This window comes from Acartia tonsa, chromosome 1 (assembly GCF_053477335.1).
Source record: "Acartia tonsa isolate MP-2025a chromosome 1, ASM5347733v1, whole genome shotgun sequence".
NCBI lineage: Eukaryota > Metazoa > Arthropoda > Copepoda > Calanoida > Acartiidae > Acartia > Acartia tonsa.
The window spans coordinates 31,618,420-31,645,419 of record NC_137260.1 but is presented as its reverse complement, the minus strand read 5'-3'; the positions used below and the strand labels follow the sequence as shown (position 1 = coordinate 31,645,419).

The window sequence follows — 27,000 nt, the reverse complement described above, 5'->3', positions numbered from 1 at the left end:
AGTAATAAAATATTAAAGTATTAATATTGTAATATTTACATTTTCAATATCTTAGTTATTATTATTATGCTTTCAGAAGCACATATAAATAAATAGAAATGGTAAAAATAATAATACGTAAAAATGAAGTGATGTCTGAAGATGAGAGTGAGCAAGAGAATGGGTCTGCTTCAGAAGCGGAGGTATTAACAGGGAGGAAGAAGACATTCGTATGTAATTTGCCGATTATCCAAAGTTAATGCCCAAACACTTAGGGTGCTTTTTATTGAATCTTGACTTGCTGGTTACAAACTCGGTGTTTACAAACTTTTTAACCAATAATTTTACTCTACATTGATTCCTGAGTATTAAGTAGTGTTTTTTTTAATGGAATTGGACACGGGTAAAACAATCTCAATATTTATTATCATAATTCATAGGTACCGTTTTTGTTATATCATTAGCAGCATATGTTGAAAATTTAATGAATTCAAATTGAATTAAAACTTATGTTGAGTATAAATTGTGCTTTTATGTAATTCATAAACACGCCTTAAATATGAGTTTTACATGTAAATGAAATAAGTTTGTACATTAAAGACTTTGGTTTTAGCTTTTAATGAATAATGCAGTAACTTCATGAAATATCAAAGTAGAACTTTTTATTTAATTAATATTCTACATCTCTTAGCATATTCTAATTCTAATATATAAAGTAGTACGGTTATTTGTTTCTCTGTTATGATATAACTTACCGCTGAGACGATTGAAGCTATTTTATTTCTATATTTCAGTCATGATTTAGTCTCAGAACATTGTTCTATCCCCTCCCTAAACATTCGAATTTTATGTCCTTAGATGATAGGGGCGCAACCACAAGTTTTTTTTCCTACTAATTATTAAGTATTAAATTATTTTCAGACGTAATCGTATTTTTCTTATTACTTTGCCATATGGTCTGTCTGTCAGTCTTTATGTCAATGCAAAATTGGTAAAATCTGATTTTCTTGGCTGCTATGTTTTTTTTCTGGTTGCCTTTCATAATTAGTATGGTAGATATTGTCTGGCTTTTCTTCGTATTTCATAATCCATTTTATATTTAATTTTTATTCCCCCCCCCCTCCTATTTTTGTCTCACTAAGTAGGGGGGGAAATGAAAAAATATTTAAAGAACTCTATATTTTATTTATTTTATCCCTCCTACCACACATTTTTTAGTTTTTTTCACCAAGGAGGGGGGGAAATGGAAAAAATGTTTTCAGTTTTCTTAATTTTTACATTTTTTTCCCTCCAACCACTTATTTTTTATTCCCCCCTATCCCATGTAGAATATACACCCCTGTACTTATGGATGTTGTCATCCTTGTTATATTATTTTCAGGAGGTTGAGGTAAAGATTCATAAATGTCCACTGTGTGCATTTTCTACGACCGTCGAAGGAGATTTAAAGTAAGTCACTTAAATTAGAAAATTGGTCTTGATAAAATTGTCCATTTGAATTAAAACTCATTACATTAGTCTCCAAAGACGTTTTAGTTAACTTTATATACCTAATATTTTTCTTGGCATATTGAGTTCAATGTTTCAATTTGATTATTTTTCATAGACCTTAAAAATAATAATGAGATTCTTATTATATAAAGCAAATTTTTTTTTTTTCCCCCAGGATTATTAATATTGTTATTATTAGGACCCACCATGAGTTGCGACACTTGGGAGAGGACGGGAAACTTCACTGTACTGATTGTGAATTTAGGTAGGTTTTAGCTGTTGTCATCACTAAATAGTATATCCTTATAATAAATTTCAAAAATATCTGTCTGTGTGTACCGAAAGATCTTGCTAACCGCTGAACCGATATGGCTCTCCTTTATGGTGTAGCTTCTCATAGGTCCCGAGAACGTTTATTGCTATCATGGAGGAGGTTACCACCACCCTCTGAAGAGAAATCGCCAAAAAAAAAAGATATTTAGATATTTTTTTGGTAAACACCTTATCTTTAACATTGATTGAAATGAAAATATTTTACCTGCACATAGAGGCCTCTATTGGTGTAGCCGTTAGTATATTATATAGCGTTTACATGAATAAGGATGAGATACGTTTTCTCAAGCTTTTGCTCAAAAACGTTGGGAACCAATAAGATAATGTTGTTATAAAACTATTACCAGTATAATTTGAAGTCCAATGTTGTCCCCTACCTCTCTGAATGCCACAGCGAGGTAAGTGTATCAGTTATGTATTATGTATAATCTTTATATTAACGAATTCACTGCTTAATCTTAATCACTGAATTAATATTTTAATTGTTGTTCATTCTTTAAGTACAAGTTAACATCGTAATCAGATACATTGACTTATATTCAGCGGTTTCAAATATGTTGCTTGCGTAATATTTTCTTTATTGACCAAAGGACCTTTCCAGAGGTATTCAAGTTGTTTCTTTAGGTAAAACCTAGAAAAACATTTCACACATATATTATATTACATGAATCTATTGGATTAAACTTGCAGGATCTCAGGTCCTGTGTTCGGGGTCATGAATAATTGCATTTCATCCTTTCACCTCTCAATTTCCTATGTTGACAATTTGTGGAGATAATCTGATACACACAATATAAAATCTATTTTCTTTGGGGCGTCCATTCACTTCCGCACACGTATCAATTGATTTTACTAATAGATCCTCATATTATTATTATATATGCACAAACTTTTCATTTTCATCACATTTATCATGAAAATTGAAACATCCTACTTCTTTTATTTTCTTTTTTTTGCGAATATGAAATACTATGCGGATGTAAATATAAACATTTACTTTATCTCGTTTTTAGGTGTCATAGATACACATTCCAAAATTTGCATGAATGCATTATAAAAATACATGAGCGATAGTTCTATTTCAAATGATAACTTTTAAACAAAAAACAAGGACGACAACATCCATAAAAGCGAAGCACTAAAACAGTAGGACAAACGGACATTAACACTTGTATAGTGGCCATAGAGAAAAAAATAAAAGAGAGGAATCGAAGCAACTAGAAGACGAAAATAGGCAGTGGGCCTAGAGGCCTACTCAGCGCTGTTGCCGCGCTAAAATTTATTGCTATTCCACTACTTTTCAAATGGGAGGATTAAAAATTATTAAAAAAATATGTTTTTACTTTTTACTATTTCCATATTTAGGGCAAGAATATTAGATTAGATATTTTCGTTTTAATGTTTTAATTAAAAATTTTATTTTTATTTAAAAAAATTTGTTCATGAAAGATGAATCCTTCTATTTCTAAAAAGAGGGAATTTTTTTCATAATGAACATTCAGCTGATTCTGACCGCCCACGGCTGTTTGCTAAATATCGCTTTTCTTTTTATTCACATTATTATTTATGATTGACTTACAAAAAGCCCTGGGCGGTTTTTGATTTTCGTCTGCTTCTAAATTTAGGGATGGGGAAGTAGTATTTTACCATAAAATAGGGGTGAGAATTCATCCTCTTATCCTTTTTCCTTATGATAGTGGCAGAACTGAATAATCAGAATATAAAAATGTATAAGAGTCGAAGAAAATTGAAAAACTGCTTCATACAGGATAATGTTTATGGACATACTTACATTTTTAGGACTTGATCATAGAGTTGCTTCGCTTATGATATTGTACTTTGTTGTCCCAGGAATCAATATACCAAAAATCAGATCAATCTTGTAATTAGATCACATAAAAATTTGTTGTTAAAAAAGTAAAAAAATCAACATGTTTAAAATGGACGTACGGACATTCTGGTAATGATTATAAAAATGTTACGCTTTCTAAATCGTACCTAACTACTACGGGAATTACCATGCAAAGTTTGAAATCGATAGGACAATTCTAACATGCTTAAATTAACGAAAAAAGCTATCCGTCTCGGACGGACGGACCGAACTTAATTATAGCAAAGCTTCGCTTTTAAAACGTACGAAGGGAGACACGATTAATGTTGAGAGAGATCCCTTTAAACCAAGTGTTCCAACACATTTAGAAATGATAAGGCAGGGGTGTGTTGACCCTGATTAAGTGGGGGGGAAAAAATGTAAAAATTAAGGAGAACTTAGAACATTTTTTTCCATTTTTCTCCCCTCCTTGAAAAAACAAGGATGACAACATCCATAAAAGCGAAGCTCTGAAACGGTAGGACAAACGGACATTAACACTTTATAATGTCAGAACTGAATAATCAGAATGCGAATGTATAAGAGTCAAAAGCAAAGTAAATTTGTTGAAAAACTGCTTGATACAGGATAATGATTATGGACATACTTACATTTTTATGACTTGATTATAGAGTTGCTTCGCTTACAATATTGTACTTTGTTGTCCCAGGAATCAGTATACCAAAATTCAGACCAATCGGATAATTAGGTCACATACAAATTTGTTATTAAAAATGTAAAAGAATCAACATGTTTAAAATGGACGTACGGACATTCTGGTAATGATTATAGAGTTGCTACGCTTTCTAACTCGTACCTAACTATTACAGGAATCACCATGCAAAATTTGAAATCGATAGGACAATTCTAACATGCCTAAATTAACGAAAAAAGCTATTTAAAAAAGAAAAAAAATCAACATGTTTAAAATGGACGTACGGACATTTTGATAATGATTATAGAGTTGCTACGCTTTCTGAATCGTACCTAACTACTAATGGAATCACCATGCAAAATTTGAAATCGATAGGACAATTCTAACACGTCTAAATTTACGAAAAAAGCTATCCGTTACGGACGGACGGACGGACGTACGGACGGACCGACCCTAATTATAGAAAAGCTTCGCTTTTAAAAATAAAAGAAAAGAATGTGTGGATCCCCCATAATATAAATAAAATAAAAAGTTCTGATAATAATTTTAAATTTTTTTCCCTTCCCTGCTGGAAAAACTATGAGGGGAAAAAATAAATACTTTTGCAGCAGGGGAAAATGAATCTTGTGCAGAATATACACCCCTGTTATAAGGTTAACCATTTACAAATAGGCATTAGGAATTGGAATGAACTTGTTTCTATGTTTCTAGTTGTAAGAGAACAGAAGTGATGAAGAAGCATATAGAATCTCAACATACAAGTACCAAGTAAGTAATATTTTTGTTTTATTGTACAATTCTGGAGGAATTTTTATAGATGATATATGTTTTTATATCCAAAAACCCGGGGACTGAGAGATAGAAATAAAATTCAAGTTGAAATTGTGTAAAATATAAATAATACATACTGGTTTAAGTTGGCATAAACGGTAAACCTGTTTTCAAGTTGTAAACATGGGATATTGGATAGGACGAAGGAATTTTACTGAATTTGGTTAAGAGATTATAATATCCTTTGAAACAACTGAAACTTTGTTCTTTGTCTCTGATACGCCCCCAGCATCTAGGTACTTCATATAGGAAGGTGTAGGGAGGGTGGCACAAAAATAGTCTTGATAACTTCCTAATACATCAATCAAAAATAAATTGTCCTAAAATAACACAGGGGTTTATATGCAGCTTCCTTAGAATGGAGATCTCAATTGGTCCAATAGTTAGCCAAATTTCAAACAAAATATCTTTAAACTATAAGTAGCGTAGCTCAAAAATTGATATGATTTAGCACCCAAAACCAACAAGCAAATCTCAATGAAACTTGATGGAAATGTGTAGAATGTGAACATATTCAATCCCTAAAATTTTTAGCCTTCAATCTTGTAAAGGATTCGAGAAAATCACAAAAACTTAAAAAATCTAGAATCGATCTAGCGCCCCAATTATTAAACTTATCTTGATAAAACCTGCTTTAAATATGTGATGGCAATCCGTCAAATTTTTGGGCTGGATTTGGATCCGGATTCTTAAAAGAATCCGTCAAAAATATTGGCGGATTCCGAATTATTATTTTTGTTGGATTCCGGATTCGGATTTCGGATTCTAGCAGTATTTTAAAAGACTTTTTTAAAAAATTGAATGAAGCATGAAAAGCTGTGAAACAAAAATAAATACATTTTGATGTCATGTGACCACTGTACAGCCAATTAAAGGGCTTAGTTGACGGTGAGTGGATTACAAGCTCATCACATGATCGTTGGCTGTCCAACCTGAGCTCTTGGATTCAACAGATCATCACGTGATCGTTGGCTGGACAATGAGAGCTCTGCGTTACCAGCTGATCTCTCAACTTCATGGTTTATGTGGGAAGAGATGGGGGGGGGAGAAAGGTGGTTTGAGGGGGGGGGGGGTCTTTGCCTTCAAAAAGAGGGAGTTGAAAGAAAAAACTCAAGACGCTAATTTTAGCCTACCAATTAAGAATCCGGAATCTGCTATTAAAAAACGGATTCCGGATTTAAATTCGGATTACAAAATTGGCCTAAAATTGAGCGGATTCCGGATCCGGATTGCCAACCCTAGTATAATGTGAACTTGTTTAATCCCTAAAATTTTCAGCTGTCCATGTTTTATATGAGCTGAGAAAATCACGTTTCCCATACTTGTGTCCAACAGACGGACGGACGGACATTTCGAATTATAGAGTAGCTTCGCGACTAATAACAGAATAATTTTGGAATAACATACCTATCTATTTTAGAGCAACAAAAAGTTCAAAATCTATATCGCCAGCACCCCAAGAAGAAGCACCAGAAATAAGGAAATTATTGAATATTATTGCCAATTTTTTTAAAAACAAGAACTCTGGTTTGACTATTACAGGCTAAGAATTGAATACCAAAATAATTTATTTTAATGGCTGAAAAAGGTTTTTGAAATATCAGTTCTTAAAAAGTACTGTCTTTGAATATTAGAGGAAAACACTAGGTAGAGATGGAATGGGTTAAATAACTGTATCTCCCCATCGCACTGTCCTTGTGCCGTCTTTCAATTGGGTCATTAAAAATCAAACAATGGTGTGGTGTGTATTAACACAGCAGGAAATAATTTGATAGCAGACGAATAAAGTCATTGAAAAAGGATTGGAGGTAGTTATCTGTATATACATCAATACTATAGATTTGTTCTTAGAATCAGGTTAATCCTAAGACTCAAGTTTACAATTATGTGTGTTTATGAGAATGCGTGTTTGTATGTTGCGCTACTTATGGACAATAGTGTCATAGTACTTGTGTTATTTTTATAAATAATATTCAACAATAAAATGATCAGAGTACCTAAAGCCCAGCTGTACACCTGCCAACAATGTTTGAAAGCATTTCACAGTAGATTTGTCCTCAAGACACATGTAAAAGCTCACGCAAAAATGAAAGAGAGTAAAGGAGGAAATATTGATAAATATTATTTATATTATCTTTATTCTACTAATTAATCTGTGGCTTAATGTATTATAATTTAATCTAACGGTGAACATGCAAAAACGAGAGCAAGGGATCCAGAACCATATAATTTTTTGGTCTGTTTTTGGTTTCTGTTAAATAACAAACAACAAATTTTTTCTACCTCATATATGAGAAGAAAAAAATATGATAAATAACATCATTGTGTGTTGTTGGCTTCAATGTGTCAAAGAAATCACTGTAATATAAAAATATAATGAAATGCTATAAAAAAATTCAATTTTTTATCTTTTTGCAACAGAAACCTAGGTAGTATTAAGAACTCAAATAGCTCATGTAGGATGCTAATATCATAATATATCGTATTTTGTTGTATTTTTGTATATTATTTATTAACTATATTCAAACATTACCTCATATATTGTAATTCTTGAAAAAAGAAAAAAAATACATAAAAATGTAACTTGTAAGTATTATTCAGTAATTTTGAAGTTTACAATTGGTATTTCAGGGAACTTGTAACTGTAATAAACAAAAAACTTAAAATTATTGCAAATCCCAGCCCTTCCCCCCCCCCCCCCTTCCCCTAAATTTCCGTAGTAAAATTGGCTAAAGTTGTAATTCTTAAAACATCCTAAAAAGAATCATTGTTATCTAGCTCCCTAGAAACAGTTATTAGGTGGCTCAATATTGAAACTATAACCTTTCTAGGATGTTTCAAACATAAAACATGTTCTTTGATAAAGAGAATGTTGGTTTAATCCTGTAACTTCACTTCATTCATTTGTAATTTTCAATTAAATGTTGCAATGTCATGCTATAAACTCAAGTACCTAAAACTATTATACATAATTTCAGAGCACCATGGATTTAAAACCTTACGTAGATAATAATAATGAGAACTATGAGCTGTATTCTGATATACCAGATATTTGTAAATCTGAACCCTGTGTTCTTGGTGTGGATGAAGCAGGCAGAGGACCTGTTCTAGGACCTATGGTAATTACCCCAGCCCTTCTCACAATCATTTGGATGTTAGAAATATTTTTTATTTGTATTCGAATAGGATAAAACCTTAGAAATACCTTCTATTTATGATTATTGAGCCTCACAGATAAGGGCTTCAGCCGAAATGTTTGTTGAATATTTGAAAAGTTTTTTTTTGTTTAAGTATATTTTACAATTCACTTCACCCAAATTGGGACCACAAACAAACTTGATTTTTTGAAATTTAGGTGTACGGCATCTGTTACTGTCCAGTCTCTAAGAATACAGATCTCAAGGAGTTGGGTGTTGATGATTCTAAAGCATTGACTGAGGAGCAGAGAGAGAAACTGTTGGATAAAGTTCTGGATAATAAGGATTATCTGGGCTGGGCTGTTCATGTTCTTTCACCTAGGTACGGTTTTGTACAATCTGAATTGGGACACTCTTTTAAAACAAAGAAAACTTGATTGAAAATTAAATAGTACCTAAATTTTTAAATCTTTCCAATATGGTTTTCTTGTTTGTTTGTTGGTGCGGCTTGTATTGTAGTGTTGGTTATTTTGCTTAAATTCTCATCACTTCTGGATATTTTGCCTAAATCAACGTCAGTTCCAGTCGTTTTCAAAAATGAATAGTTATAAACTGTATGTTTATTGTTTAGGTATATATCTACAAGTATGTACAGAAGAGGAAAATATAATCTGAACACTATGTCACATGACACTGCTATTGGTCTTATTCAAGGAGCCCTCGACAGAGGTGTAAATGTAAGTAATCTTAAATTCTTTAAGGCGAAGCATTTTTACCACTATGTTGTGTTTGTTCGTCGTATCACTAACGGATAGTTTGATAGTTAATTTTGGCGGGTTAAAATATTCCTTTCCACATAAATATATAATTCTGTTAGTTAGAAACAAAACTAAAATGGAAGCAACCCCCCTTATTTTCAATTTCAAAATAAGGGTAAGGGGGAGTTTTGAGCCTCAAGTAGCATTAAAGAATTTGTAATACCTATGTCTATAACTTTAAAATTCCTGCAGTGATCATATAACATCAAAAACCGTATCAAATTAACATGAAAAAATTCAGGTTGCTGAAGTGTATGTGGATACAGTAGGACCTCCAGAAAAGTATGAAGCCAAGCTGTCAGAAATATTTCCAAGTATCAAAATTACTGTAGCCAAGAAAGCTGACTCCCTGTACCCCTGTGTGTCAGCTGCCAGTATTTGTGCTAAGGTACCCAAAGTCTTTAATCAAATATTCCTTAATACATAGTTTTTATAAGGGTAAAAAAAGAGAAGAAATTATATTGGAAATGGCGCTATCAGACAATAAGTGAGGTTTAATTGTAACTTCTTTACAAATAAACACCATGTTAAATATTCAAACTAAAAAAAATTAGGTATATTTATATTTATGTTTAATACTTAACGCCCGTTAATGTTGGGAAAGAGAGAACAATAGCCAAAAGTAATTTTGCGGCCCTGATTATCGAAAAATAATTAATGTTTTTGATAGATTAAAACTATTCACAATATTGTAACATTCTAAGTCTCTCCTCCCAGTAGTTTATATCTCCCCAAAGGGTGTTTGTGTTCTAGTAATTTGGTAGGGGGGGGGGGGGGATACTTTTCTGGCCATTGTCTAATCTCTAATTATATTATAGAGCATAATTTTCTTGTTTTGCAGGTTGCACGTGACCATGTCCTGAAGGTCTGGGAGTTTCCAGAAGGGGAGAATGCAAGTGGTCCTTGGGGCTCTGGATATCCAGGTATATATATAGTCCTTGTGGCTCAGGATATTCAGGTATACATAGATATTTGGAGAGAAGGTCAGTGGTCCTTGGATTTTGGGTATCCAGGTATGTATTGATGTAATCTAGCTAGAGAGAGGTTCAGTGGTACTTTGGGCTCTGGATATACAGTTTAGATAGATATTTTCTAGCTAGAGAGAGATCAGTGGTCCTTGGGGATCTGGATATCCAGGTATAGATAGATATATCCTAGCTGGAGAGAGGGTCAGTGGATCTTGGGGCTCTGAATATCCAGATATAAATATTAAATAGATAATTTCGAGTTGGAGAGGTCAGTGGTCCTTATTGCTATGGATATCCATATTTAGATAGATATTTAAGCTAGTGAGAGGGTCAGTGGATCTTGGGGCTTTGGTGAATGATATCCAGGTATAAATAGACACTCTTCGTGAAACTGATTTAATTAACTATTAAAGTAAAGTGTTTTTTAAGGTGATGCTGTGACGAAAAAGTTTCTCCAAGAACAGTTTCACCAGATATTTGGATTTCCATCTCTGGTCAGGTTCAGCTGGAAAACTGCAGAGAAAATAGTTGATGAAAAGGGTGTTAAGGTATTATATAATTTGCAATTAACAAAATAACTGAAAAGAATCACATAGCCCAAAATACCTACTTCAGCTAGGAATAGCAAAAAATTTCGCGGTTTACATTGTTGTCCGGGGATTTTTCTGTCGGACATAATTAAAAGGATTTTTGAGTCTTCTCAAGGATGGGAGAAATCCCAAGCCCATTCACCTTTTATCAAAAAACACGGAAATATCATACAGCAAAGGCAAAGTACATAGTTACCGGTATTAGATATTCAATGTCTTCATTAAAAAGAATTATTTATAATTCAGGTTGAGTGGGAAGAGATAGAACCAGAGGAAGACGAAGCTGCCCTGAAAAATCCAAGTGTCACACAATGGCTGGTTAAGACGGAGAAGAAAGGGTCAGTGGGTGGGTCTGTCAGAGTTCATCCGTACTTCAGAGAAAGATGCCTCACTTCCCTTACCACTCTTTAATTAAGAATATCATGAGGATGGTTAGTGTTACCCACAATCAATGAAAATCTTGGATCCGTGATTAAATGAACTTTATATTGAGATGCCAACTAATCAAATTTTTTGGTAAAAATAAAGAAAACCAAGGTAAACAAATGTTTAGCCGCGTCAATTTTATTTTTCGTATTTTTTCTTAACAGGTCCAAAATTATTAAAAATGGTGAAAACTCATCCTTTTTTTGGAATTATATTATTATACTCTCTTCTCCAATTACAAAAATGTCCTCATATTTCTTTAAAATGTTAGTGATCACTAATAATTATATCAACCAATTACGCTTATATTTGTGATATGTTTACCTGAAATGTGAATTATAACCTTTTATTAAAAAAAGAAAATAAATGAATTATTTTATCAATATTTTTTTAAGCGTATTAAAAAATATCTAGGGAATGTGTTTTCGTAAGGTTTAAATGTGTTTTGCATGATAGCACAGTCAAGGACGTCCAAGGGGGGGGGGTGTAAAGGGGTGATTACCCCCCTAAAACGAATTTGGGAATGCCGTAGGCACCCTCAAAATATTTTCCATTTTACCCCCCATTTAAAATTTACCCCTACCTTGGGGATCTGTATTGAATGGTAGAAAAAATACACTTTTATTTTCCTGAAACTTATGTTACTAAATCTGTTCCTTTGAGAAAACGTGTACGTTAGGCAAACGTTAACTTTTCAATGTGATGATAATTATGATTTTATTTGAAGTTGCGCGCACTGAAACTTTGTTCAACGGTACGTATCAACATCCATGTTTTGTAAGTTAGGTTAGTATCGCGTTTATTACTTCTTTATTCTGTCGGTCCTTTCGAGTATTGAAATTGATTTTATATACAATCTTCAATAGCTATAAGTTACCAAATGCTAATGCACGACTGAATTTAACACCCGTGATACCATTTAATCACGCGTCTTTACTTGGACACAGAGTCCTCCCTTTCAGAGAAGCTTCACATAGTTTTGGGATGGTTCCGGGCTATTTATTCCTAACTCAAATTATTACGATGGTTGAAGTTTTCAGCACCTTTCTCGCCTCCAACACTGCCCTTATAAACCAGGAGCTTTTAATTCATTTTGTTGCTTTACATATAATTTTATTCAACGATTTTTTTACGGCTATATGTGAGTGAGTGGTCGTCATCAATGGAAACAATTCTGCCTATTCCTTGGATTACCAAACACTAAGGCTTTGTAGAGTTGCTTTGCTACTGAATTAAAGAAATGCATCGATAAATTATGTACTTCATGTAGTCTAAAGAATAAATTCAGAGTTGAAAGAAAGTTGAAAATGTACTTCTGTGTTATATAAGCTCACTATTGATGGAAATACATAAAATAGGTACGGTATCCTTTTTCAAATTAGTATTCTTTTATTCATACACTATCGATTACGCCCCAAAGTCCTCTAATCTGCACGTAGTTTGACTTTAACAAAATTGAATTCAGAAATATGGCCATATAGAGAACAATGTTAAAAAAGGATTTTTCACAACAAAAAAAAAAGAATTTAAGTTAAGTTTAAGCGACCCAGGGATAAGGGATGGGAAATGTAGGAAAATATTATTTCAGGCCTATATCAAGTCTAGGCCTAGATAACCAGTTATGGGATGATGCATTAGTTCGTTATCAACTCTAATAATATAGCTAAATAAGCGTTAAGAATTTAAAGTTTGGAATAAAATTCAGGTAGCTAGTCTAAAGTAAAACTAGAACTTTTTATAGAACCAATATGTCAATGGCTTTTACTTCAATTATGTTATTATTTCCTCAAAAAATTCATAGTGTTTACTGTACTAATTTGAATTTTTCAGATGGTTATTGTTGTGTTGTTTGTATTTTATTTATGAGTAAAATGTAATCTAAAAATATTTTGTTATCATTGCTAAAATTCAAAGTTGAAAATAAATTAATCAAGTATAAGTAAATAAGTACCTCAGTAACATCAACTAACTGTTCCATGCCAAGATTAGACATAATTAAATTTTTTCTTCAAAAACTTAATTTTACATTGAAAATAAACAGAAATTCTCAAATAATTGTGTAATAAATTATAGCAAAATTAATAAAAATAATATAAAAAAAATTTTAGTACACTTTTATTTACATATAGAACTAGTTTTGTGTTAATATTCATTTAAGGGGGTTATCATTTCTGCATGAAATTTTTAAAATTTGAATGGACCAAATACAATAGTTTCTTTATAAGCTACCAAATTAAAATTCTTAGCTATTAACATTTCAAAAAAAATAATTCCTTCATTTTTATTTTTTTCTATAAAAGCCAATAGGAGCCGTCCGCCAATGACGTAATTTAATTAGGAAATGGTAAAAGTTGCATTATCTTTCAAAACTAGGCCGGGACCTAATTTATTGCCAGGTTTCCTATCCCTTATCCCTGAAGCGACCTCAAATTTTTTAAAGTTAATATTTCTTGTCCTATTTTCATATATTTCTGTGGAGGCAAATTACTTAAATTCAGGACTTCTCATTTTGGAAGGATATTTTAACGTATTGTTTGGTCAAGTTTCGTACCCTGACATGACCAAATCCTGAGGTCCTCTTATTGTGTAAAGATGTGAATAGAAATTCAACAAGAACCTTGCATTTAATCATGAAAAAAGAATATTTTAAATATTATACATTTCTTAGGAAAAAATGCGTCCAACAGACCTTCACTGCAATTTATATGGACTTAAGTTAAATTAATACAATATTAGCCTATTCTTAATATAATCAAAAAATGTCATTTGTGTCCCTTTGATCAGAGATCTTTTTTAGATTATGTGAATGTTTAGACATTTTTAAAAGCTCTGTATTTTTACTAAAAGTATCAAAATTTTCAGCTAATCATTCAACTACCAAAATTTTTCATACCTACTGAACCTAAACTTTGACGTTGCTTTATAAAAGCCACACAGGCTAACAGATATTTCATAAATAGCTTCCTATTACTTTACAAAGTTGTTTAACCCAAACTTTGTCACCTAGTCTTATTCTTGGGTTTATGTATAAACTATAAAAACATGTTCGGTGAAAGGAATTTTTAGATGAGATTCTTTAAATCTATAATACAAAGTAGAACGATGTCTGTTTGTTTGTTTGTCTGTCTGTCTGTTTGTAGCAAAGGATCTCGCTAACCGCTGAACCGATCGGGTTCTCCTTTACAGAGTTGCTTTTCATAGGTCCCGGGAAGGTTTATAACTATTTTCTTGTGGGGTGGGACACCCCCAACCCCCCCAAAAAAAGAAAATTACCCCCCACCCCAAAAAATTTTTTTTGAATTTTCTTTTAAATCTAAAATGCGAAAAATTGGTTTGATTAAACCTTTTGGGGCAAAGCCCCTAGAGGCTAGGAGCGAAGCCGTTAGTAATCCTATATTGTAAAGTATTAAGTTGCATGTTTGTTTTGTGTTTATCCAAAAAAAAAAAATGGCTGAACCGATTGTTCCACAAATTTTCAAGTCAAGAAAAATACGGGTGGTTCCCTGACCACCATTTTAGGGTAGGTTCGGTGAGGGTAAAAAGAAGCGCTGCAGGGTTAGGATTTTCCACAGGGGATAAAAAGAGTGCTTCTGAAAAGTTGAAAATAAAGGTATTTCTGTTTTCTATTTGTTGGTTGAAGGGACTATACCTTTATTTATGAATGCAATGCATCTTTGTTGTGTCTCCTATATCTAGGTTAATCCTGCTTTATATTCTGGACAGGAATATTAGGGACTAGGCACAAGCGTGAATACACATCAACACAGGGGTTAGTAAAGGGAGTTTTAATTTATTTAATTTGGTGATGCGATAGATCACAGGTATAAGGTATAACCAACAAGTGAAATAAATCTTAATATTTGGGGGGCAAATGAAGAGCCTTCCCAACGACAGCTGACAAACACGTTTAGGTTTCGTGATTTTTTTCGAATTAATTTCCTTATTGATATAAGCTGGATAGATCACAACTGCGAAAACAAATTTACCCACATTATTATTAGCAAAGTTATTCTATAATAGACTTTCTTTGTCCGTCCGTCAGTTAGTCAGTGTTGGAGAAATACGAATTTAGTAGCCCATGAATAAGGTAGACTGTTTGATTATTGTTATAGTGATGATATCCCTTGCCAAAGAGCATCCAATTACAACTTACGTACTTGGTCCTAAAAGCACCAAGCAGCCGTTAGTAAATAATAGATAAGAAATTTATTCTGATCTTTTTTCACTATCCCTTTGCTACAAGAAAAATATAGTATACAAAAAAAATCATGCATTCAAAAAACAAATATATAATATACTTTACATCTTAGATAATATGTAACTTGTAATTGTTGAATCAAGGTGAAAAAATGACATAAAGTCCGATTGTCCATTTTAAACATGATAGTATTTGGCTTTATGAAAACTGTACAATTTAATAGTTATTTCTCGCATCGTATTAAAAAGAGCTTTCCGTGGATATAGAATGTACAATTATAAGATTAAAACAAGTTTTTTTAGCCCCGAGGTGCCGAAGGCACGGGGTAAAGCTGGATATAATACGATAGACATAGGTTTTTCGTATGGATGAGAACCGGTTCCTATCCACCAGATTCGAATGAATACGAGAATAGTTATTTCTCGCATCGTATTATAAACGGCTTTCCGCGGATATAGAATGTACAATTATGAGATTAAAACTAGTTTTAATCTTATGATTGTACATTTCTATATTCGTAGAAAGCTGGATATAATACGATGCTAGACATAGTTTTTTCGTATGGATGAGAACCGGTTCCTATCCACAGGATTCGAATGAATACGAGAAAATATCTTATAGTTGAGTGTTAAATGGTTGTTACTCTATATTTGTTAGAGTTCGTGTGTTTGACTTTTTATTCGTTAAGCTTCGCTTTTATGCATGTTGTCATGCTTGCCTTTAATATACAAATTTTTTTGTCCGGTTTGTATAGTAGCGGTAGCTTTAACCTTAATAGAAAGTATGAATAACACTGTAATAACTTTATTGGTTTGTTATCACTTACGCTAAGTCTTTCACATTATCAATTCATCAGAAATGCAAATAGTTACTACAGCATAGACAAGTTCTTTGCCCTTGTTTCACTCTCATGATCAAATAATAATTAAATTCTCCAAATAATTGAGGTTTTAAAACTATGTAATAGTGGCTCTACATGTTATAAGGGCTTCGCCTCATTGGAAGTGGTGGTTGGTCCCAGCACTTATAAAATTTGTTGAAGAAAATAAAATAAGTACCTGTAACGTCATTCTTAAATTTTATAGTTGGGGGGGGGGGGGGGGGAGTGTCACTTTACCGAGATGAAGAGCTAACAGGGTCAGTAGGTAAATCCATAAAAAGCACTACCTATCTGGTTCAACAGTTTGCGAGATTTTTAAGAACACAAAACATCGTTCTACTTTTATATTACAAAGAGTGAAAGTGATGTGACACCGACTATGCTATGAGCAAGCAAATTGAGCAATGACCTTTATATTGAGAAATGTGGATGTGTTTTTACTAATAAACACGAGTAGATAAATACATGAAATAGCCTGGTCAGAAATTGAAACACATTCAAAATAAACGGTACAAAATTGTAAATAAGAATTAATTTATCAAATAAGAGCAAAGTTGGCAATTACCTTGTAACTGAATGTGAAAAATGTATTTGAAAAAAATAAATTAGGTTGAGTAGATTATAAGAGCCCCACAGGGTAATCGCTCTCCATAAGGGTTAGAAAAAGTTGATAACAATGGGGAAAGTGAGGAATTGTCTAGGACAAAAAATTCTTTTGATATTTATTTTTCCGAGAAATCTTCACATTTTCTTCATAGTTAAACAGAAATACAGAAAACGTTTTTCACAGAGTAGCTTCGTTAATTATAATTTTGAAAGATGAACTCCAATTTAGTTTCCGAAAGTGTACCTAGCGTCCGCGTCCTATCTCGAAATTTGCTATTAGCTAAAAAAGCTTCAAACTTCCAAAAAAAATTAAAATTTTAAACATTAAAATTTTGAATGTATAATGTATAAATCGCTTTGTTTTCACAAATTTCCGGAGTAGCTGAAAAAAGGGTCTGCAATAATTGGGTTATCTGCTGTACACTTTAGGAAACTAGGGCTAGAATAGGAAATCCATTTGGAGCAGATCTTTTGAAAGGATGATTTTGGGGTAAGGCTAATGTTAACATAAATACAAATCTCACATATAATAAAGATAAATTAAATCAGTTTAAACTATTTAAACATGTGATAAACACACTTTTACAAATTTTTATGTAAAATGAGACTGTAAAATATATACATATTATATGCTAAAGATTAAATCTAAATCATACGCAATTTTAACAATTTTCCTATTATAAAACATTCCATATGCTTTTTAGCATATTGTGTAGATAATAAAAAAAATGAAATTAGATATAATTATTGTGATATTAATAAGTGACACTGTAGCACTTGCTAAGCAACATTATAGTGATAAAATAGAATTAGAAAATGAAATTGATGATGATTATATGTTGGATAAGTCTGATTGCCTGTCAGGTAGGGAAGAGTCTGAAAATAAATTTTTAGAAATAACCATACTAATAACCTGCAAGTTTAAATGACCTATCCGAGTAGTAATCTATTTGTTTTCTTTTTCTCATATCATTCAAATTCAACAAGTACGATAGTGTCCAATATATTACACACTTTGAAATGATTAAAATAATCCCTTTTCTATCAATAGTTATCTTTTAGGTTTCTTGATTAGTGTAACGTCATATTTGATGATTAATTATAGACTAGCACCATTAATTTTGAACTATTTTTTTTAAAAGAAGGTGTATTAACTTTTTTGCTTTTTATTTAAGATAGCTAGCCGGTGCTTTTAGTAAGTAGTAGATGTAAAATTTTTCATAGAATTCAGATATGTAATCGGTTTTTTTGTAGACCTCTTACTTTTTAAGTTTTAAGTTTTTTTTAAAAATAATTAAGTCGGTTTTAAGGTACTAAAACGCAACAAAATAAAAGAAGAAAATGGCCAGTATGAACAAAAATAGTAAGATCTTTAATTTGACACCTTACTTTTAAAATTCTGTTGAGTAATTATTGAAAAAATCTATTTTTTTAACCTCGGTTTAATACAAATTTTAAACCTAAATATTTTCTCAAACAGACATAAAATATATGGGTTCATATATACCTTTAGAATCAGAAAAAAATTACGAATCTATTCTAAGCAAAATTGAAAAAGTTTTATAAAACTATAATAAAAAAATAAGTTTATTTTAAGAATCATAATTTTCGGCTTTAAAGGGTTCACTTGAACAAAACCTGAACAAAACCTAAACAAATGTACATACACTGTAACAGATATTTTTTAAATACAAGAAACAATAATGTATTTTTAACTGCATTTTTTTGAAGTTTATAAACAGACTGAAGCATACTTGTTCATAATTTTTCATTCTTTACATGTTATGTAAGTATCACTATTTTTATTGTAGTATCTATTGTATATATTGTTTGAACATTATCCTTTTTTTTGTCAATTGTATTGGTTAAGTTTTGAGAAGAAGCTTCTTGATTCGTCAGTTTTAGAGATTTTTGATTGGCTAGTTTAATAGTTACAATTAAGTGTTGCCTGTAAAAATATAATATTTTAGGCCATTTTTATTTTTTAAAGTTTTTTCTTTTTTTCAATTTTGCTTAGAATGGATTCGTAATATTTTTCTGATTCTAAAGGTATATATGAACCCAGGGGCGTCCAAGCTTTTTATTTTGGGGGGGGTAAAAATTTTTTAGGGGGGGGGGGTAATTCGTGTTTGGGGGGGGTAAAATGGCGCGTGAAGCATGGCGCAAATTTTTTTTACCCCCCCCAAAATTTTTACCCCAGGGGTAAAATTTGCTTGGGGGGGGAAATTACCCCCCCTGAAATCTGTTGGCAGGGGTAAATTTAGTTTACCCCCCCAAAATTTACCCCCAGGGTAAATTTTTTGAGGGAGGTAATTTAAATTTTATTAAATATATAGTATTAAAAATGCGCGCGAAGCGCGCAAAATTTTTTTTTTATTAGAGATTTTTTATTTTTGGGGGGGTATTTACCCCCCAAAAATTGTTTGGGGGGGGTAACTACCCCCTCCTAAATGGTTGGGGTTGCCTACGGCACCCCCAGGGTAGGGGTAAATTTTGAATGGGGGGGGTAATCGCCCCATTACCCCCCCCCTTTGACGCCTATGATAATGAACCCATGTTTTTATGTCTGTTTGAGAAAATATTAAGGTTTAAAGTTTTTATTAAACCGAGGTTAAAAAAATAGATTTTTTCAATAATTACTCAACAGAATTTTAAAAGTAAGGTGTCAAATTAAAGATCTTACTATTTTTGTTCATACTGGCCATTTTCTTCTTTTATTTTGTTGCGTTTTAGTACCTTAAAACCGACTTAATTATTTTAAAAAAAAACTTAAACCACTTAAAAAATGAGAGGTCTACAAAAAAACCGATTGCATATCTGAATTCTATGAAAAATTTTACATCTACTACTTACTAAAAGCACCGGCTAGCTATCTTAAATAAAAAGAAAAAAAGTTGATACACCTTCTTTTAGGGCGACCAGAATTTTCTCATTTGCAAGGAAGACCTGAAACAGTAAAAATCGAAAACTCTAAACAGGCACCATGTTCATTATTTACAATTTAGGACCTGAACCAATTTTCTCTTTAACCGGACATTACTATAATTGGTTTACATGTAAAAAATATACATAAAAGAATCAATTAATTCTGTAATGAGCAAAGTAATATACAATATGCGTGTCAAAAAATACAAATGTACAGGGTGCGCCACATAAAACCGGACTTTTTCTAATTTGTGAACAAATGAACATAAAATCGTCAATTTTAAAGATTTTATTAAATTTTAAAAACTGGGAAGCTAACTAGGTATATGACTATTAGATCATTCAATAAAATTGCCGCAAAGATCAATCACCGCCTCCAACCGCCTCCTCAACCGCCGGCAGGCCCGGGTCAAAATGTACCTGTCCAAGCTGGCGAATTTCTCCTTGATAGTCGCAATAATGGAGGTCTTTATGGTATGGGCACGTCTATTGGTGCATGCTTCAAAGTAGCTCCATGCCCAAAAGTCCATTGAATTAAGATCGGGATGCTGGGAGGCCCCATTACCTTAGGAAAGTGAGTAACCGCAGGATCCAAATTCACCTAACTACCAAGCTGCCCTTCAACACGGCGGCTCTCATTTGGGCCACAATTGAGCTAGAACGACGTTCTATACCTTTTTAGAAATGGCATGAAGATTCAGCTAGGGTTGTAAGCGCAATACATAGTCAAAAATGAGTTTTTGACTTCCATATGGGTCTCTAACATCGAGAATCGAAAAAATTTTCACGATTTTTGACGTTTTTGTCATCTCTTAATCTGCCACGTTTCACTTTGCCGTAGTATTACAGCCAAGCCATTTTAGATAGAGAGCTCTAGTCTTTTCTAGTGTCTTACTTATGTATCTAACAGTATCCCCAGCAAACCTCATCTACAAATGGGCTGAGGTCCGATTTAGTGGGCCCTAGTCGAGAATCAATATTATAGCACCAGCGCATTTCGCATCTGCCTTGTTGAACATAAGCGCGGCCAGATTGGAGTACGAGCCAATCTTCGTCCTAAGATTTTTTTGTGCTAAAAGGTCACTACCTAAGCTTTTTATAGTGGGGTCAAACGTCCTGATTGGTCAAATAGTTTTGACGCTATGGCCGTTAAAAAAAAAGTCCGGTTTTATGTGGCGCACCCTGTATATGAATGAGAACAATCAAGTAGCGAAGCTATAACAAGCAAAATTTAATAAAAAATGAACTTGAAAAACAACATAAAAATTTCAGGATTAATCCGAACTATCACCAAAGCACAAATAATTATCATACTCATTTTTTACAGGGAGGCATTTTTTAACATCTTAATAGGCAGACAGACTATATACTAAATGCCAGGGATCTAAAGGGATAAGATAATGGCTAATAAATTGATGCACAAAATAACTCCTTTAGATTATAAATAGTGGTTGAAACGTTTTGACACTTAACTTAATGAACCAACAATCAAAATTCAATAAAAGTCCCAAAACGTTGTTATAAAACTTTTGGGACTAGTGCAATAAACAGCCCAATGTCCCCTTCCTCGATAAATAAATGCTGAATGGTAATCTGAACGTTTCCATTGGTCAGACAGGCGGACGTTTAGAATTATGAAGTATCTACACTATAAAAGAATTATAATATGCAACACATGTACTTCCTACATTGTACTAAATTAAAGAAAATCCTTTATATTAGACAAATAAATCATAGAACTATTATCAATATAGAACTATAGAGCATAAAAAAGTTATATATTTATTTCCTAGAGGGCTCTTTTGATGATAATATCCATAAAATAAAATTTATTTTTCTAAATGTTGCTTAAAGTGATTTTAATTTAATCTATAAAAAGTCTAATGGTACCTTCAGACTGGCCAGAGTGTACGTTTTGTACGTTACGCATCGAATCTGTGTACGTTCTGGACGTTATTTTGATATGTGTACGTAACCTATTTTGAAATTTGTATATTTGTACGTTTTACGTTTTTTTAAAAATAACAAGAATCAAATATTAGTAGAAAAGTAATTTGTATGTTTTGTACAAAAATTTTAACAAAAACTATAGGTGTATTATATTAAATAAATTCAATATTATCTTAAATTTTCATAGAACAAAAATATGTAGGTAAATTACAGTTTAAATTTATGGATTTGAAATATATGTCCTATAGATTTAGTTTAAACTATTGAACAGAAAGAGATATGCAGTTGACTAAATTCAAGTTTAAATGCATTTCATGCAACTACCCCTTTAATAGATTTCACGATAATTTTTTTCAAATTCTTTATATACAGCACTAGTCGCCGGAAGGAAAAAGCAGTTTTTTTAAAGGGGCTATCTGAGATTATTACAGATTCTTATATATACATATATAGACTAATGAAAAATGCAAAAAACGAAATCAAAAGCGTTCCTTCTTGGGAGAAAATCCGGGAAAAAGATTTTAGCTATTTTTAACCGAAATTCACATTGGCAATCCTGCAAAAAATCTACAGACATTTTAAACATGTCATTGCTCAGCACCTAGAAGTGGTAGAAAAATGCTACGCATACCATTGGAAAGCTTATAACCTCTATTTTTCATATTGGTATATTACGCTTTTGTACTATTATTAGTTTTTGAGCTATCCTCTGAAGTGTACACAAATTTTAAAAATGCAGTTTTTTCTTAAATCTTATTGCTTAGCACCTAGAGTTATATAATTATTTTATATAGATACCAGCAGCTTCCCCCCTAGCCTCTAGGGGCTTTGGCCTATGAGGTAATTTTTAAAAAAAATTGGGAATTTTCATTTTTTGGGGGGTTGGAGGTGTCCCATCCCCCCCCCCCAAGAAAATAGCTTAAAACCACCACAGGACCAATAGGTATTTACCCTGAAGAGTAGAATCCAATCGGTTCAGAGGTTACCAAGATCTTAAGGGACGGACAGACAGACAGACAGACATCAAGCTACTTTGTATTATAGATATTTGTATATTTTAGGTACTTTCAATTTTAGCTTAATTAAAATTGTCTTTGAAATGTGTATAGTTTGTAGTTTGGGGGGGGGGGGGAGTTTATACACTTATAGGCAATGCAATTCAGTATAAAATATTGCCTTGGATGTTTTTGGGTTTTTTTGTCATTAACCTGATTCTCTTTGTAAAATCTCTTATATGATATAATCTGCCAGCAAATTTTTGAAAATTGAATTTAGGCACTTCCCTTCTAGGGGCTAGTGGGGTAAAACAGCTTTAAAAACACTAAAATCTAAAGTCTGAGCTTAGTTTTAGAGATATCAAGCTGAATTTTTTAATGTTAACTTTTCTACATAATTAAGCTAGGTAGTCACTGAAAATTTCATTTGGTCCTTTCCTCCTTGGAGTAGTTATGAAACTATTTTTATAGATGGCACTTTCCTTCTTGGGGCTAGTGGGGTAAAACACTGCCTGAAACATTAAAATCATAAGTCAGTACCAGATTTTGCCCTGGCTGTTTGGACTTGTTGTTATAGTTATTAAATGGTTCTTTTTAAAAATTTTCTTATATGAATAGATCGACCTGTAAAACTTTAAAAATTAAATTTTGGCACTTTCCTGCTAGGGGCTTGTGGGGTAAAAAAGCCTGTAAAACACTAAAATTATAAGCTATGAGATTATTTTTGAAGATATCAAATTATTTTTTTAATATAAACATATTTTACTAATTGAATTAGTAGCTACTACAGATTTCCTTATGGCACTTTCCTTCTTGAGTCTAGTAGGGTAAAACACATCAAAATACAAAAATTATGAGTTCTGAGCTTACAAAGATATTATGTTGAACATTGATGAAAACATATTTCGGGGCTATAGCACTTACACATCCAGCAAATTTACAGTTGATGTATTTTTGGCAAAATGTTTTCTTCCTTTTTCTCATGCCATAAATACATCCAACACAGGCAAAAATACATCTAATATTTTAATTCATATGTCAAAAATACATCTGACACTGGCATTTACACATCCATACGTTTTCAATTATATGTCATAAATACATCCAACACTGGCAAATATACATCTAGATTAATTTATAAGAATATTCATTTATATACAATTAATTAGATTTTGTACAGTATGTATATGTTTTTAATTTTTGCCCTATTTTAGATACTCTCCCCCTATTTAGTATTTACTTCCCTTTGTAAGATGCTCCCTACAAAACATCAATACATTTATAACAACAAGATGAACAACTTCGAGCTATATTGAAGTATTGTTCTTTATTAGGTCTAGCTTAAAGCATTTTAAGATTTAAATATATCAAGTTATGCTTTACTAAATTATAAGTTCTTAGTTTCATTAAATTACAATTCAGCTAAATAACTAAAGATGAAATAACAGATTTCATTGTTTCAATAAATAAAATACAAACATTTGATAAAATAAATCTTAATTAAAATGTTGTAGATATGACTAAGCCTTGTAAATTTTCTAGAAAATTTCTAAAATAGGGTTCTGAGATTTAGGTAGGGTAAGGTTTCAGAAAGGGATAAAACATAAAATTTTTGTTATGTTTAGAAGAATATATAAAATATAACTCTGCAGTGTATTTTAAACACAAGGATTAATATTCATTGAATGTACATTATGCTTTTAAATAATCAGACCTATATAGCTGTTGCTCAAATTGAGTTTATCCTATATTCCTGCTTATTTTGATTAGATTCAAAATGATGTGCTTTTTAAATGAGCCTTATACATCCATTCCCTAATTACTAAAAAAGATATCATTCAGAACATGTCCTTATAAAAAAAAGACATCCTGACATATTTATTATAATTTATATCTTTATAATGCTTTTTATTTTAACCTGACAAATATATTATAACTCAAATAATATAAAAGTTGGTTGCTTATTATTTTAAATTAAATTTCTATGGATGTATAAATGCCAGTGTTGGATGTATTTATGACATATAATTGAAAACGTATGGATGTGTAAATGCCAGTGTTAGATGTATTTTTGACATATGTATAAAAATATTGGATGTGTTTTTGCCAGTGTTGGATGTATTTATGACATGAGAATCGATTTTACTGTCATTTATACAGTAAAAATTCAGTTTGTCATAAATACATCCATTGCACTGGCGAAAACACATCCACTGTAAATTTGCTGGATGTGTAAATGGCAGTCCCCCCATATTTCACATGATTGAAACAAATGATATAGTCTTTGAAAGAAAGTGCCTAATTGAAATCTAATGATTATTTAGTTCAGTTATTTGAAAAAAGTTTTCATTAACAAAATCAGCCCAATATTTTTAAAAATAAGCACAGAACTTAAAGTTTTAGTAGTTTTAGGGTCAGTTTTACCCCCACTATCCCCTTGAAGGAAAGTGCCAAAACTTAAGACTTTCTGGTATATTTAATCACTAGCAGTTAGGCCCTAGAGGACTCTAGAGACCCTTGTGGTGAAGGTGACCCCTCTACTTTCAATTGTACTTATTGAAAGAAAGAGTTCATTTTTTTAGGGTGATTTCCCTTGGGAGGGTGATTGTACCCTCCCCCAAAATAGTTAGAAACCTTCCCAGAACCTATAAGAAGCTACACAGTATAGAAGGACCATATCTGACCAGCGGTTACAGAGATCCTTTGCTGCAGACAAAAATAGCGTACTACTTTATATAATAGGATATAAGAGATTTTACAAAAATAATCAGGTTGATAACTATAACAACAAGCCCAACATCTAGATCAAAATTTTGTACCAAATTTATAAAAATTATATAAACTCTCCCCCCCCCCTTGGATCTTATAACTTAATTATTGGGGGTCTTTCACCCCACTACCACCTAGAAAGAAAGTATTAAAATAAAATCATTAGTTGCTACTTAGCTCAATTATGTGAAAAAGTTTACATCAAATAATCAGCTTGAAATCTCTAAAAATAAGCTCAAGCCTTAAAGGCTTAAATTTAATGTTTTGGGAAGTGTTTTACCCCACTAGCCCTAAGGAGGAAAGTGCCAAAATGAAATAAAAAGTGGCTACTTGGCTCAATTATGCAAAAAAGTATACTTTAATAAAATCAGCTTGATATCTCTAAAAATAAGCCCAGAACTTAAAGTTTTAGTAGTTTTGGGTGCAGTTTTACCCCACTAACCCCTTGAAGGAAAATACCAAACATTAGGTTTACTGGTATAATTAATCATATAGGAGATTTTACAAAAAGAATCAGTTTAATGGCCATAACAACAAGCCCAAAAACATCCATGGCAAAATTTTATACTGAATTTCATTGCCTATAAGTGTATAAATTTTCCCCCTCCCTACTTGGTTCTTACTACAAACTATACACATTTCAAAGACAATTTTAATTAAGCAAAATTTTAAAGTACCCAATGTACCTAAAATATACAAAGATATCTATATAGAAAAATTATATAACTCTAGGTGCTAAGCAATATGATTTTTAAAAGGTTTGTGTAACAAGTAATAAACTTAAAATTCAAGGAAAAAACTGCATTTTCAAAACTTGTGCATATTTCAGAGGATAGCTCAAAAACTAATAATAGTACAAAAACGTAATATACCAATATGAAAAATAGAGGTTATAAGCTTTCCAATGGTATGCATAGCATTTTTCTACCTTTTCTATGTGCTGAGCAATGACATGTTTAAAATGTCTGTATATTTTTTGCAGGCTTGCCAATGTCAATTTTAGGTTTAAAATAGCTAAAATCTTTTTCCCGGATTTTCTCCCAAGAAGGAACGCTTTTGATTTCGTTTTTTGCATTTTTCATTTGTCCATATATGTATATATCAGAATCTGTAATAATCTCAGATAGCCCCTTTCAAAAAACTTTTTCCTTCCGGCGACTAGTGTACAGGGTGCGCCACATAAATCCGGACTTTTTCTTATTTTTAAACAAATGAACATAAAATCGTCAATTTTTAAGATTTTATTGAATTTTGAAAACTGGAAAGCAAACTAGGTATATGACTATTAGATTAATCAATAAAATCGCCGCCAGCCTCAATCATCGCCTCTACCCGCCCCCTGAACCGCCCTGGTCACCATGTCCCTGTTCAAGCAGGCGAAGTTCTCCATGATAGGAGCAGTGAGAGAGGTCTTCTTGGTATGGGCGCGTCTATTGGTTCATGCTTTAATGGCGCTTAAGGCTCAAAAGTCCCTTGGATTAAGATCAAGGCTGCTGGGAGGCCACATATCCTTAAGGAGTGAGTAACAGCAAGATCCAAATTAACCCATCTTTAAAGCTACTCTTTTACACGGCGGCTC

The 27,000-nt window shown here is 32.2% G+C and overlaps 4 protein-coding genes across 6 annotated transcripts in view; 3 read left to right on the top strand and 1 right to left on the bottom strand.

The window, feature by feature from the left end:
* EloB (transcription elongation factor elongin B) overlaps window positions 1–27,000 on the bottom strand; it is a 178,932-nt gene that overhangs the window by 46,471 nt on the left and 105,461 nt on the right. The window lies entirely within an intron of this gene.
* LOC145317318 (uncharacterized) lies at window positions 52–8,138 on the top strand. 2 transcript variants are annotated; one of them, XR_013878968.1, is made up of 7 exons: window positions 52–182; window positions 1,361–1,428; window positions 1,670–1,735; window positions 5,040–5,096; window positions 6,580–6,639; window positions 7,152–7,745; window positions 7,991–8,138. XR_013878968.1 is itself a non-coding variant. In XM_080158342.1 (6 exons), the coding sequence occupies exons 1-6, from the start codon at window positions 99–101 to the stop codon at window positions 7,309–7,311; spliced, it is 495 nt and encodes a 164-aa protein (XP_080014468.1). In that variant the 5' UTR covers window positions 52–98; the 3' UTR covers window positions 7,312–8,138. The 2 variants fall into 2 exon arrangements, 1 of the variants encoding a protein (XP_080014468.1); XM_080158342.1 differs by having other exon boundaries at window positions 7,152–8,138.
* On the top strand, window positions 8,132–11,481 carry LOC145317309 (ribonuclease H2 subunit A). Its single transcript, XM_080158332.1, has 7 exons — window positions 8,132–8,278; window positions 8,515–8,678; window positions 8,928–9,033; window positions 9,356–9,502; window positions 9,956–10,037; window positions 10,512–10,630; window positions 10,919–11,481. The coding sequence occupies exons 1-7, from the start codon at window positions 8,144–8,146 to the stop codon at window positions 11,081–11,083; spliced, it is 918 nt and encodes a 305-aa protein (XP_080014458.1). The 5' UTR covers window positions 8,132–8,143; the 3' UTR covers window positions 11,084–11,481.
* LOC145329534 (uncharacterized) overlaps window positions 17,337–27,000 on the top strand; it is a 47,762-nt gene continuing 38,098 nt past the window's right edge. The window contains exons 1-2 of the mRNA XM_080173783.1: window positions 17,337–17,646; window positions 19,696–19,760. Coding sequence (XP_080029909.1) covers window positions 17,511–17,646; window positions 19,696–19,760 — 201 coding nt within the window. The 5' untranslated portion in view covers window positions 17,337–17,510. The remainder of the gene's footprint in view (window positions 17,647–19,695; window positions 19,761–27,000) is intronic.

Bases quoted from the DNA above. Each gene is read 5' to 3' on its own strand.
- LOC145317318 (XM_080158342.1), top strand. From the start codon at position 99: ATGGTAAAAATAATAATACGTAAAAATGAAGTGATGTCTGAAGATGAG. The intron at 1,429-1,669 runs GTAAGTCACTTA...TGTTATTATTAG, and splicing joins ACCGTCGAAGGAGATTTAAA to GACCCACCATGAGTTGCGAC. The intron at 6,640-7,151 runs GAAATTATTGAA...TAAAATGATCAG, and splicing joins GAAGAAGCACCAGAAATAAG to AGTACCTAAAGCCCAGCTGT.
- LOC145317309 (XM_080158332.1), top strand. From the start codon at position 8,144: ATGGATTTAAAACCTTACGTAGATAATAATAATGAGAACTATGAGCTG. The intron at 8,279-8,514 runs GTAATTACCCCA...TTTGAAATTTAG, and splicing joins GACCTGTTCTAGGACCTATG to GTGTACGGCATCTGTTACTG. The intron at 10,631-10,918 runs GTATTATATAAT...TTTATAATTCAG, and splicing joins TTGATGAAAAGGGTGTTAAG to GTTGAGTGGGAAGAGATAGA.